Source organism: Ceratotherium simum, chromosome 7, assembly GCF_057802395.1.
Source record: "Ceratotherium simum simum isolate JZ-2026a chromosome 7, ASM5780239v1, whole genome shotgun sequence".
Classification (NCBI taxonomy): Eukaryota; Metazoa; Chordata; class Mammalia; order Perissodactyla; family Rhinocerotidae; genus Ceratotherium; species Ceratotherium simum.
Window position 1 is genome coordinate 74,819,158 of NC_141906.1, and position 15,438 is coordinate 74,834,595.

General features: G+C 36.5%; 1 protein-coding gene across 1 annotated transcript; it reads left to right on the plus strand.

Annotated features, from left to right (window-relative positions):
• Nucleotides 1-662: 662 nt before the first annotated feature.
• Nucleotides 663-1,628, plus strand: LOC101399714 (olfactory receptor 8G3-like). Its single transcript, XM_004443622.2, has one exon. It carries the CDS (start codon nt 693-695, stop codon nt 1,626-1,628), a length of 936 nt encoding a protein of 311 aa, XP_004443679.1. The 5' UTR covers nt 663-692.
• The last annotated feature ends 13,810 nt before the right edge of the window (nt 1,629-15,438 follow it).

A 15,438-nucleotide genomic window follows, 5' to 3' on the forward strand; every position in this document is an offset into this window, starting at 1 on the left:
TTATTCAAATTAGAAACAAAGAAAGACAGTTCTTTACTCTTGGAAAAGTTGTTGTGAGATATAAGTATGTTATAGTCTTGCCTTATGTGCTAGTAGGCCTGGGCAAAGGAATCCAGGACATACAGAATAGCAGAATTTCAAGTAGAATGATACTGGTAGTTGCCCAGTCCATCAGGTATTTTGAGTTGGAATTCTAGTAAGGAAATGGTGCAGACCAAAAACTTTCACAGACTTATGAGTCCTATGTTTATTAATTGTAGAAATCATTTGCTACTCTTTCTTATTCTGAGTCAAATGAAATTTAATCATTATCTCATTTGACACGCAGGACATTAATGTGTATGTATAGAATATAGGAAGAAAATAAGAGCCTTCAGAAATAACACTAGTGACCTTCCAACTAACTGATTCAGAAATCTAAAAACTTGTCTTTTCTCTTGAAAATTAGAAATATATTAATTACAAGTTTCTTGAATTTATGATTCTTTCTCTGGTCAACTAGAATGATTGCCTTGGAGTAGTGGAAGAGACTCAAGAGATACCTGCATTATGAATCTCCTCTGCTGAGGGATAAAATAATTATCTCCACAGAGATGCTCTCTATCCCTTTCACACACACATACACTTGTGCACACACACACATTGAACTACACTCACTTTCTTTTTTATACTTAGAACCTGCTGAGAAGATAATGGACGCTGGAAATCATTCCACAGTGACAGAGTTCATCCCCACTGGGCTAACGGAACATGCTGAACTCCAACTTCCACTCTTCCTCCTCTTCCTAGGAATCTATGTGGTCACGATGGGGGGTAACCTGGGCATGATCACACTGATCGGGCTCAGTTCTCACCTGCACACCCCCATGTATTATTTCCTCAGCAGCTTGTCCCTCATAGATTTTTGCCAGTCTTCTGTCATTATCCCCAAAATGCTGGTGAACTTTGTGACAGAAAAGAACATCATTTCCTACGCTGAATGCATGGCTCAGCTCTATCTTTTCATCGCTTTTGCTATTGCAGAATGTCACATGTTGGCTGCAATGGCATATGATCGCTATGTTGCCGTATGTAACCCCTTGCTTTACAATGTCATCATGTCTTATCACATCTGCTTCTGGCTCACAGTGGGAGTTTATATTTTGGGCATCACTGGATCTGCAATCCACACAGGCTTTATGTTGAGACTCTTTTTCTGTAAGACCAATGTGATTAACCATTATTTCTGTGATCTCTTTCCACTTTTGGAGCTATCTTGTTCCAGCATCTATATCAATGAATCATTGGTTCTGGGCTTGAGTGCATTTAACATCCTGACTCCTACTTTAACTATCCTTGCCTCCTACATCTTCATCCTCTCCAGCATCCTTCGCATTCACTCCACTGAGGGCAGATCCAAGGCCTTCAGCACATGCAGTTCCCACATCTCAGCTGTTGCTTTTTTCTTTGGCTCCCTAGCATTCATGTACCTTCAGCCATCATCTGTGAGCTCCATGGACCAAGGGAAAGTCTCCTCTTTGTTTTATACCATCATTGTGCCTATGCTGAACCCTCTCATCTATAGCTTGAGGAATAAGGATGTCAAATTTGCCCTGAAGAAAATTCTGAACAGTAGAACACGTTCATGAACAGAATCAAGGTCATGATGTCATATCAGAAATAGGTCTTTGGTTTGCTGAAATACGTAATTTCCTACTTTTTTTGTGCAAATTTTTGGACATTCAGTGACTCTTTCCCGTACAATACATCTCCAAAATTTCTCTCCAGATCACTTTCTTTAAACCTATATTATAATTACTATGCATGGAGAATCAAATACTAAGAATAAAATCAAACACTGTAGAGGATTAAAGGAGCCCTAGTTTTATTTTTAAATAATAATACAAATAACAATAAGAACAATAATGATGATGTTGATTATGAAGATAATAGTAGCAATATATATTACTGAGATTTTATAAAATATGAAGTGCTTTGTCGAAAACTTTAAATGGGTCACTTTATTTCATATGTAAAGTATTCCTTCCAGACAAGACCTAAAATTATTCCCTTTTTAAAGATAAAGTAACTGAATTTTTTTTTTTGGTTTGAGTAAATGTCCAGGGTCCCAAACATAATAAGCTATCAAGCCTAAAATGTTTGGTTCCTGAACTTATGATTTTACTGAAAACGTTATTTTGGCCCCAGCTACTTTTGGGTAGGTCTAAGGACTTCCTGAGAAGTCCCTTCTACACAGCACCCATCTCCAGTTATCTATATGACTGTGTTGCTAACCTCTGGATATCTTCCATGCTATTTTAACTTTATCTCATTTTATATAATGTAAATCATCAAAATCTTTCAAATGTGCTATTCAAAGCAAATAGAAAAAAACTAGAGATTCATTATACTCTCATTCTAGAGACTCAAGTTATTAAGCAGCAATTTGTATAAAAGCAGCCCAAACAATCCTGTCTTATCTTTGTGCCAGTAATGCTATGGCTTTTATGAGGCAACTGCTCATGAAAGTCAAAAATCCTGCTACGTTATATCACTTTCATGTGGTTCATGCTCTTTTGACTCATAATTTACAAACGGTTGTCATTTCACGCCAATTTTATTTTCAAAACATCTCTTCTCTTCCTTCATTATATTTCTTTTTTGCTTCTGTGCATTTAACATCTTGTATCTGTGAATTTACATGATATACTAAGTACTCAGTTGCCTTCTGTCTCTCCCCAGTTCAAACCATGCTACTCATTATTGCCAGATCAATATTCTTTGGATGTTGTTCTGTATTATTCTCCAGCAAGATAACTTGTAATGTTTTCTACATTTACAAATATAGGATTAAAATATATAACATGCCTATATTGTACTTTACCATCCTTGTATTCTATTATCCATTCATTTATTGCAGTAGGACATTCATTTTCTGAGAGCTCTCACATTTATTATTTAACTTAATTCTTATAAGTCCTATAAAGTAGGAGAAAATGGCCACAAGCACAACTTCTGTCTTAGATATGATTCCTTGTCTAGTGCTCTATCCAAGAGACTGCCATATATACAAATGGAACAACAGAGGACAAACCAAAAGAGTGCTTGAATTACTGGAAATTGAGTCTTGACTTACTGGAGCCTGATCTCATATGGAAAATATAGTGTAACTGAAAGGTAATAGTTTCATCAGGGAATTGGAGAAAACCTGCGCAGACCCAGAAAGACATGTCATATTTAGGGTAATAAGATTAAGCTACAAGGATAGAAAAGTAGGCAAAGGCAGTTCATTAATCACTTTTGGGTCACTGTGAGACATTATTCCTTATTTTAGTGAGGGAAACTGCTAAAAGTTTTGCTTACATTTTTCTATTTTTTTCTTCTCTACTTTTTTTTTTTTTGTGTGTGAGGAAGATCAGCCTTGAGCTAACATCTATGCCAATCCTCCTCTTTTTGCTGAGGAAGACTGGCCCTGGGCTAACATCCATGCCCATCTTCCTCCACTTTATATGGGACGCTGCCACAATGTGGCCCGACAAGCGGTGCCTTGGTGCGCGCCCAGAATCCAAACCCAGGCCACCAGCAGCAGAGCGCATGCACTTAACTGCTACACCACAGGGCCGGCCCTCTCTTCTCTACTGTTTTAAGTAAAGAAGTGACAGACTTATAAACCTTACAATTAATTTTCCATGCTAGTAATATCACACTTAAGTTGGTGTGAAAGACGGATGAAAAAAGAATGAGGCTGAATTCAAAGAGACCAGTCGGCAGCCACTTGATTATTCTAGGAAAGATATTGAATGTCAGTGATAGCGGAGCTAGAAAGGAATGAGACTTGCAAGAGATTTTTAAGAAGTTTTATTGTTCAAACATGGCTGAAGAGAAGTGACTTGAAGGTAGAGGAAAGCATGAAGACGAATACAAGTTTCTAGCTTGGATTATTAAATAAAAGGATTGACAAGGGTAGAACTCTCAAGGTGGAGCTCACTAAATCTAGGTAAAAATTCACGCTAAAGTAATTGTATAACATAAGTCTTGGTATAATTCAATCTCTCTCTCTCTCTCTGTGTATATATATATGTATATACTTTATCCTGAGTTAGAACATATATCTTGACAGAATTGAAATTATATGTGCTATATAATATATATATACTATGTAATAATATATATACACACACACATTGGAAAGTTTTTTAGCCATAAAAAAGAAAAAAAATCTTGCCATTTGAAAATACATGGATGGACTTTGAGGACATTATGCTAAATAACATAAGTCAGACAGTGAAAGATAAATACGGTGTTATCTCATTTGTATGTGGAATGAAAAAAACATATAGAAAAGGAGATCAAATTTGTGTTACCAGAGGCAAGGTGTGAGGGAAAGAGGAATTGAAAGAAGATGGTCAAAAGGTACAAAATTCTGCTTATAAAATAAATAGGTACCAGGGATGTAATGTACAATGTAACGACTATTTTTAACACTGCTGTATTGTATATAGTCATGCGTCAATTCACAATGGGCATGCATTTTGAGATATCCATCGTTAGGCAATTTCATTGTTGTGTGATCATTCAGTGTAATTACACAAATCTAGAAGGTATAGCCTACTACACACCTAGGCTGTATAGTACTAATCTTATGGGACCACCATTCTATATGCAATCCGTTGTTGACCATATCATAGTTATGAAGTGCATGACTGTCTTTGAAAGTTGTTAAGAGAGTAGATCCTCAGAGTTCCTATCCTAAGAAAAAAAAAAAGATGTTTTTCTTTTTTTAAATCTATATGAGATGATGGATGTCCATTAAACTTATAGTGGCAATCATTTCACAATATATGTAAGTCAAATCATTATGCTGTACACCTTAAACTTATACAGTGCTTTATGTGAATTATATATCACTAAAACTGGAAAAAAATATTAGAATAGATATCAGATAATTTCCAAAGTGGAGATAGGACTCTATCACAAAAAAAAAGAGATAAAGGACCTTGAAGAAGGACACCCACTACAAATGAGAAAAAAATATTAACAAACATATAGGATTTATTAGGTACTATTACAGAAGGATATGTTACTAAATGTTTTAATAATTATAAAGAGCATGATAGAGTAAATATATTCTAACACTAGGCACTATGATATACTTGGATAATGTTCTCATACAGAGTTTGTCTTCATTAACTCTGATACAAGCATATATTAATTTCTAATAGAAAACAGTTTCTCACGCGCAATTAGCATTTTCAAGGATTCTCAGTATGTCATAGCAGTGAACTTTAGACAGAATCATTTTTTATCTTCTACTTTAGTTACAATTAGGTTTGACAGTGCATCACACAAACACACACAGATATACATGTGCACCATGATGCTTAAACCAGAAGATGATTCAGCATTGGTACGGTGGCTGATCAGGAACATAAACACCTTTTAAATTGTTGCTGTGCTGCCTACCACACGTAGCTTCTATCTATTGGTCTCAGACAGCGGCTGCAGATCCATTCTTCTTCTCCACCACCGAGTCATCATAAAGAAAGACATGGAAGCAGACAGAATTGTCCCCTAACTTGAAGAACACTACCTGGAAGTGACAGACCTCACTTCCACCTACTTTTGTTTGGTAAAGACTTAGTCATATGGTAAACCTAGCTGTAAGAGGGGCTAAGAAATACCGTGGTTATCTGTATTGCTATGTGCCAAACTGAGACTCAGGGCATTCATTATTGAGAAGAAAGAGAGAATGAAAATTAGGAATAACTAGCAATTTCTTCCATTCTTTCAAGTATTTGTATATACTCATAGACAACTCTGTTTTTCTCTCTGGAGTTTCACATTTCAATGTAACATTAAATCTAAGAAGAATAATAGTTTAAATGTGATTCAAATAAAATGTATACTTCATAAATAAAATACATTAATATTTTAATAACTATGAAGATCTGCTAGAAAGCTGTATGCCATGCTGGGTGGGGTAGTTCCTATAAAATCTTAACAATGCTGGGTTCATTCTTTGGCCTTGTCTTCATTCATGCTGCTTTCCCATCCTGAAAGCGGTTCTTGACTCCATTCTCTTTTTCTAAATTTTAGACACCTTTTAATTTTACACATCTTTCAATGACAAATACCAATGTTTAACTCTCCATGCATTTTTGACCACTCCTGGCTATTACCAGGCACACATCTGGTTCATCACACATATTATACTAATGGTGTATTTTCTGGTATTATTTCCAGTTAATGCACTCTATGGATATTGTCTCTATCAAAATTCTCAAAATTTTGAGAATAACTATTGCATCTTCCATTGTACTAAATTTCTTATTCCAAAGTTTGATAATTATTGATGAGCAACATCCAATAATAATTTAAAGCATTTCAAAGTAAATTGGACTAGTAAAGACATGGAGACAACCTAAGTGATGTTTCATATATACAGAGGAATTATACATGTACATATACATACAATTAATTATTATTCAGGCATGAGAAAAAGGGAAATCTTACCATTTGGGACAACATTGAATGACCTGGAGACATTAGGCATTAGCCTAAGCAAAATAAGTCAGACTATGAAAGACAAATACTATATAATATCACTTATATGTGAAATCTAAAAGAACCAAACTCATAAAAACAGAAAGTAGAATGGTGGTTACCAGATTGTCACTGGGGAAATGGGAGATGTTGGTCAAAGGGCACAAACTTCCAGTTATAAATAAATAAGTTCTGGGGATTTAATGTACAGCATGGTGATAATAGTTAATAATACTCTAGTACATAAGTTTATAAGATAGTATACCTTAAGCGTTCTCACCACAAAAACAAATGGTAATTATGTGACATGATGAGGGTGTCAGCTAACACTATGGTGGTAATCAAAGCAACATTTAAGTGGATCAAATCAATAAGTTATACGCTTTAAGCTTACACAGTGTTATATGTCAATTATCTCAAAGCTGGAAAAAAAAAGTAAATTTGATTAATAAATTTTATTGTAATTTTTGTCTCAAAAATTATATAACATTCAATGAATATTTGGAATAAAAACTAAATATAATTTTATTTCCAAACAAATAAAATAATTTAGTATTTATATAGAACTGAAATAATCTCTATAACACATATGTCTCTATATTGTTCAACATTTCTCTTTCAATTTTAGAGGAAAATAAAGTCATCATCTTTCCTTGTTAGGCTTGTTAGAAACTTCTCATGGGGTTATGGCATTGTCCAGCTGATGATTTATTTCAGTCCCCAAGTTAAAATATTCCAAGTATTACTGTTTTACCAGTACATCATGATATCTAAATACAGTTAGCAGAGGTCAACGAAAATAAAAACTTTCACATATTACACATAAATGTTATTTTCCCAGATTTTCTATTTTTCCCACAGTGGGAAGTTACTCTAGAAAATTCTTTTAGTGCATGTCTTTAAAATTTCCTAAAATTTTGAACTTTGAAGTAGCTTGGCATGAAAGTCACTAGAGCTCTAACAATAACCCTCACATCCTTGTTTCCAATTCATAAAATAACAAGAACAATGAGTGACACTATTAAATAGTTGAGAGCCAATGAGGAAAAAAGAAGTTCTAATTGCATGTTTTCCCAAGAGCTGACACTGTGAGATAAGATTCTAGTGGGAGGTCATTATCATTATTTGTTCCTAATCAGACTCTTAGCATCAATATCCAGAGTATAAAATCATCATGTCATATCAACCAGGCTTTGCAGAGGGCCATTAGCTTCACCAGATATCAAGACCAGTTACTCAAAATTATTGCCACAGAGACTTTTAGGCTATGACTCCCTCAGCACCAAGGAGTCCTACCAGGTTAGTGCTATGAAGTATCCACGAGCATCATCAGCATCGTTTTTCCCTTCAGAGAATTGGTAGAGAAAAAGACATAGTGCTGAAGTTTTGGGGAACAAAAGGAGCGTGTCTGAATCTGAGTTTTGACTTCTAAAATTTTAGAGTCCTCTCCTCAACTCCCTCTCAGTGCACTTAGAGATGCACATAGTTACTTAACCATCACTACCTTTTCTCACTCTAATATTTGCACTTTCTGATGAACAAAAGTTCCCTTGTCATCTCCCTGTGCCCTGTTGTATAAAATTATAGCAAATATTTCTTTGTTCACTCATTATGAATCAGGCAGTGTGAGATATTTGTTAACTTATATTGAGTCTACGTTAAGTTATCTCTAAATTTCTTTCAATAATTTTATTAAAAACACATACTTATTGAGACTTGCTGTATGTATGCTACTCTGCCAAGCATTGTATTTAGTTTACAGTATAGTACAGAAGAAAAACCGGGAAATATCTCATAATAATTATTATAGAATTAAGTATGCACTAAACATAAACATAAGAAACATATTCATGGGCAAGTAGAAAATGTTGTTATTAACTGGGGCTTTGACTATTAAAGCCCTTAACTAAAGGGACCTAATCATTAGATTCCATAGGATAGAAGGATAGAATGAGAGAAAAGCTAAGGAAGATGATGAGTCAAAAGAGTCTACCAAATGCTCTTTTGTGAAATACCTAAATCATGTGCTACTTGTTGGAACATAAAAAAGCAGACTTTTCTTTTTGCTGCCAGATGATATAAATCTTTGAATGATATAAAGAAATTTGTTTGTTTGGCCGGCCCCGTGGCTTGGCGGTTGGGTGCGTGCGCTCCGCTGCTGGCGGCCCGGGTTCGGATCCCGGGCGTGCACCAACGCACTGCTTCTCCGGCCATGCTGAGGCTGCGTCCCGCATGCAGCGGCTGGAGGGATGTGCAGCTATGGCATGCAGCTATCTGCTGGGGCTTTGGGGGAAAAATAAATAAATAAAATTATAAAGAAATTTGTTTGAACTTTGTCTGGATACCAATGAAAATATTGATGATTTTAGGAGGTCAATATTTAGCAAAATATTCCAAATCTCTGTATTATTGTATGTATTAGTGTAGCAAGGAGCAACAAGAAGATACAGTAAGGAAAAAAACAACAAAAACTTCCGCCATTTATTATGGGAATAAAAATGTTGGTTAAATAAATGATATACCAGAGAGAAACCTAATACATTAAAATTAAAACAACAATGACATGTATTAAGTTCTTACTAAGAGCCAGGAACTGTGCTAAGCAGCTTGCAGGCATCATTTAATTTAATTTTCACATGAGACAGATATTAGCATTTTTGTTTTTTGGAGGATTGGAGAGTGGACATAATTAAATCAAGGTCACACAGCAAATATGGAATTTAGTTGAAGTTTGAATCCATATCTGTCTAACTTAATATCAGTACATTTTAGAATTATAAAATTATGAAATATTGGAATTGGAAGAGATGTTTAGATGATTTAATCCAGCCACCCATCAGGCGTGTGTGTCCTTAAACAATAGCTGCTAATAAGTGGTTATTCAGGCTGTGCTGAAATATTTCTGACTGTAAGTTCAGGGTATGTCTTACTATTGGCATGTTCGTCTTTGTTGTGAAACCCAATGTTTTTCCCCATAGTTTCAAGTAGTTAGTTTTACTTCCCTCACTTGGAGACATATACCATGAGACCAATACCTCTTAAATAAAGAAAGTTATGTTGAACAATGAGATAACTGTCATGTGTCACAGGAATTTTTGCTTTGTTAGTGAAATATCCAGTTATTTCAGCCATTCTGCAAATGACAAATTTCTAGGTCATTTTTCCTAAAATTTCCAGTTTTTCTATATTACATAAAGTATTCTTCCCTAAAATGAACACACTAATCCAACTACTGCTTGAGTGTTAAGTAAGAATATGAATTTCCGTTTCCTAGAATCTACTTGATTTCTTCGCAAATCTAAACTAAAGATACATTTCTCTTTTTAAAACAACACACATCAGACTGTTGACTAGTATGAATTTAAACTAAAATTTCTAACTGTATATTTCATATGCTCTACTAATCCCTATCTCTACCATCTTTGAATTCTATGCAAAGCACATGCAAAATACATGATTATAAAAAGAAAAGACCAGCATAAATGATACCTAGTGTTTGTCATTACAAATCCTTCACATATTTTGGGAATACGAATAGTTTTCTGACCTCCACCACTTCAATCATGAGGTTCAAATTGCATAGACCAATCATAGTGCACTGCCTGCCCAGTCACAGTGGTGGAATACATGACCTAATTTTAGGTCATGTTATGGCCCCTGAGATTATCCAAGAACAAGGGAGGATGGTATCTTGGTCTTGGAAAAGCTGCTGAGATATAAGCATGATGTCTGCCAGCAGTTATGTTCCTGCTTTCTAGGGTAGTAGGCCTGAGTGAAGGGAGTTGGGACATACTGAGCAACAAAACCTCAGGTGGAATGATACTGTAGTTGCCCAGTCCTTCTGTTATTTTGAGTTGGGATTCTAGTAAGAAAAATACTTCCAATCAATGAAACTACTTTTCACAGACTTATGAATCCTATGTTTATTAATTACAGAAAGCATACACTGGCTGAGAAGGCGGTGGTATAGGACTCTGAACTCACTTCCTCCCACAGACACAATAAATTTACAACTACCTGTGTAACAATTACCTCTGAGAGAGAACTGGAAACTGGATAAAAAGAACCCCGCAACAAGGAACAACACTGACAAGATTGGAAGAGGCGGAAATACCTTTCTACTGAGGAAAAAAATACATTCTACCTGCAGTGCTTCACATCCAGGAGCAATCTTAAGGTATGAATCTTGTCCTGGAGGAGCAAGAGATCTGATAGGGGAGAGCTATGCCACAATAAGCAGCCTTTGAATTCAGCACAACCGGGACAAGTACTACAATGTCTGGCTTCACTGGCTATTAAAACCAATGGGGAAGTACCCACAGAAAAGCTGTCTAACATAAGAGAAAGAAAAGCCTGCTCATAAAGAGCCCACTCACAGATTTGCCCATTCCAAAAACAAACAAATAATCAACAGAAAGGAAGGTGCACTGTCCTTTGGTGAAGGAGATCCACTTGATAAGCTCTGGGCACATCTAAGAGAGACAGGAAGTGGCTGACCCCACCCCAGGGACTGAGCAACTAGTGGCAGCCATTATTGTGACCAATCACAGGCATCATGACACAGATGTCATCGGATTTTGTCCTCTGGCCTATGAGTGTAGGGTTTTGCCCTGCCCACTAGAGCACTGATTTAGTGCAGCTCAGCTAGGGCAGGCAGCCCGCCTAAGGACTGGCCCCACCTAGCCTACCAGCAAGCCCTCAGAGAACTTTGGGGCCCCTGTAGGGGGGGTGTGTGGGACCTCTGCAGCAGGAGAGTGAGTCTACCTCAGTGGGGCAGGGCATGTGCGAGGGGTGGGCCTGCATTGGTAGGGTGTGTGGGATCTCTGCAGCTGGACAAGTGGGTCTGCCTTGGCGGGGTGGGGCATGTGCATAGGGCAGGACTGTGTTGGCAAGGAGTGTGGGGCTTCTCTGCTGCTGCAGAATTGTGCCACTGGCCTTCTCAAACAGCCACACAGGGGATCTGATTCTCCTTCCAACACCTGAAACAACTGTGTGTTGCCATGCTAGCAGCTGGCACTGCCCAGCTACACTCCTAAGGGGGCTGACAGTAGGCTGGTAGGCTGGAGGCTTACAGCAATTGCGAGGCCCTGAGCCTAGCAACCAGCCACGCTGGAGGCCTAACTCAGTTAACAGAAAAACAGCAGTAAGTATGTGCTATTAGACCTTGCAGCCAGCTGTGCTGGGGCTTCCCTTGTCCAATAATGTAAATAAAGTGACTGTAGCAGCCACATGCAGCTGAGCCTTACAACGAGATCACCCAGGAGCCTGCCTAGCCTACCTATGCACCTGCAGCAAGAACAACCACACCATGACAGAGAGGCATACACAGTCCACACAGGGGATATTCCTGGAATATCTGGAACTGGCAACAAGAGGGAAATACATTGCTGGACCCCATGAGGCATCTCTTACATAAGGCCACTTCTCTGAGATCAGGAGACATAGCTAATCTACCTAAAACATAGAGAAATAGGAAAATAAGGAGACAAAGGAATATGTTCCAAATAAGGGAACAGGAAAAATCCTCATAAAAAGAACTAAACAAAACAGAGATAAACAGTCTCCCTGATACAGAGTACAAATTAATCATTATAAGAATACTCACTGATCTTGGGAGAATAGATGAACACAGTGAGGACTTCGACAAAGAACTGGAAAATATAGAAAAGAATAAATCAGAACTGAAGAATACAATAATGGAAATGAAAAATTCACTAGAGGGAATCAATAGCAGAGTGGATGACACAGAAGGACAGATCAGCAAGATGGATGAAAGAGAAAAAGAAATAACCCAAGCTGAACAGAAGAAAGAAAAAAGAATTACGAAGAATGAGGACAGCCTAAAGGACATCGTTGACAACATCAAGCACACTAACATTTGTATTATAGGTGTCCCAGATGGAGAAGAGATAAACAAAGGGGCAGAGAACCTATTTGAAGAAATAATAGCTGAAAACTCCCCTAACCTAAGCAAGGAAACCTACATTCAGGTACAGGAACCACACACAGGGCCAAACAAGGTGAACACAAAGAGGACCACACCAAGACACGTTATAATTAAAATGTCAAGAACTAAAGATAAAGTGAGAATTCTAAAACCTGCAAGAGAAAAGCAACAAGTTACATACAAAGGAAACCTCATAAGGCTATCAGCTGACTTCTCAGCAGAAACCTTACAGGCTAGAAGGGATTGGCATGATATATTCAAAGTGCTTAAAGGAAAAAATCTACAACCAAGAATACTCTACCTGGGGGCTGGCCGTGTGGCGTAGTGGTTAAGTTCACCTGCTCCACTTACACAGCCCAGGGCTCACAGGTTCAGATCCCAGGCATAGACCTACACACGGCTTATCAATCCATGCTGTGGCAGGCGTCCCACATATAAAATAGAGGAAGATGGGCTCAGATGTTAGCTCAGGGCCAATCTTCCTCAGCAAAAAAGAGGAGGATTGGCAACAGATCTTAACTCAGGACTAATCTTCCCCCCCAAAAAAAGATAACTCTATCTAACAAGGTTATAATTCAGAATGGAAGGAGAGATAAACAGCCTTCCAAACTAGCAAAAGCTAAAGGAGTTAACCACCACTAAACCTGCCTTACAAGAAATGTTAAATTAACTTATTTAAGTGGAAAAGAAAATACCACAAGCAGAAATAAGGAAATAACCAAAGAAAAAATATCACTGGTAAAGGCAAATATAGAGAAAAGGCAGTGGATCCACTACCAATAAAGCTAGAATGAAGGTCAAAAGACAAAAGTACTAAATTATCTACATCTATGTTAAGAGATTAAGGGATACAAAAAAATAAAACAGGTAAAATATATCGAAATCATAAAACCTGGGGGACGAATAAAAGTGTAAGGCTGTTAGTAAGAGGTCAAACTTAAGTGACCATCAACTTTATATAGATTGCTATTTACATGTTATTATATATAAACCTCATGGTAACCACAAACCAAAAACCAATAATAAATACACAATAAATAAAGAGAAAGAAACCCAAACATAACACTAAGGAAAGCCATCAAATCACAAGGAAACAGTGCAAGAGAAGAAAGAAACAGAGAAGAACTACAAAAGCATCCAGAAAAAATGAACAACATTGCAATAAGTTTATACTTATCAATAGTTACTTTAAATATAAATGGACTAAATGTTCCATCAAAAGACATAGGATGGCTGAATGAATAATAAAAAAACAAGACCCATATATATGTGCATATAGGACACAAACTTCAGACATAAAGACACTCACACACTGAAAGTGAAGGCATGGAAAAAGATACTCCATGCAAATGGCAACAAAAAGAAAGCTAGGGTAGCAATACTTATCTCAGACAAAATAGACTTTAAAACAAAAACTGTAACAGGAGAGAAAGAAAAGCACTACATAATGATAATGGGAATGATCCAAAAAGAAGACATAACAATTGTAAATATGTGTGCACCCAACATAGAAGCACCATAGTATATAAAGCAATTATTAACAGACAGAAAAGGAGAAATAGACAGTGACACAATAATAGTAGGGAACTTTAACACTCACTTCCATCAATGGGTAGATCATCCAAACAGAAGATCAATAAGGAAACATTGGCCTTAAATTACACATTAGACCAGATGGACTTAGCGGATATATACAGAACATTCCATCCCAAAACTATTCTTTTTGAATGCACATAGAACACTCTATAGGATAGATCACATATTAGACCATACAAATCTCAATAAATTTAAGAAGACTGAAATAATACCAACCATCATTTCTCACTACAATGGTATGAAACTAGAAATTGGCTACAAGAAGAAAACTGGAAAAGCCACAGATATATGGAGATTAAACAAAATGCTACTAAACAACCATTGGGTCAACAAAGAATTCAAAGGAGAAATCAAAAAATACCTGGAGACAAATGAAAATGAAAATATGACATGCCAAAATCTGTGGGAAACAGCAGTAGCAATACTAAGAAGGAAATTTATTGCAATAGAAGCCTACCTCAAGAGATAAGAAACATCTTAAATAAACAGTCTAACAGTGCGCCTAAAAAAACTATAAAAAGAACAGACAAAGCCCATAATCAGTAGGAGGAAGGAAATAATAAAAATTATAGTGAAAATAAATGAAATAGAGACTTAAAAAATAGAAAAAAAATCAATGAAAGTAAGAGCTGGTTCTTTGAAAAGATAAACAAAATTGGCAAACCTTTAGCCAGACTCACCAAGAAAAGAAGAGAGAAGGCTCAAATCAATAAAATCAGAAACGAACGAGGAGTAATTACAATAGACACCTCAGAAATATAAAAGATTATGCGAGAATACTATGAAAAGCTATACACCAACAAATTAGATAATCTCAAAGAAATAAACTCTTAGAATCATACAACCTTCCAAAACTGAATCGAGAAGAAATAGAGAATTTCAATATGCAAATCACCAGTAAAGAGATCAAATTTGTAATCAAAAACCTCCCAAAAAACAAAAGTCCGGGACCAGAGGGCCTCTCTGGTGATTTCTACCAAACATTCAAAGAAGATTTAATGCCTATCTTTCTCAAATTCTTCCAAAAAATTGAAGAGAATGGGAAGATTCCTAAGTCATTCTATGAGGCCAGTTTTGCTCTGGTACCAAAATCAGACAAGGAAAAGACAAAAAAAGAAAATTACAGGCCAATATCACTGATGAACATAAATGCAAATATCCTGAACAAAACACTAGCAAATCATATACAATGATACATTAAAAAGTTCATATAACATTATCAAGTGGGATTCATTCCAGGGATGCAGGGATGGTTCAACATCCACAAATCAATCAATGTGATACACCACACTAACAAAATGAAGAATAAAAATCGCATGATCATCTCAATAGATGCAGAGAATGCATTCAATAACATACAACATCTATTTATG

Excerpts from the sequence above, each read along its gene's own strand:
- LOC101399714 (XM_004443622.2), top strand. The coding sequence starts at position 693 with ATGGACGCTGGAAATCATTCCACAGTGACAGAGTTCATCCCCACTGGG.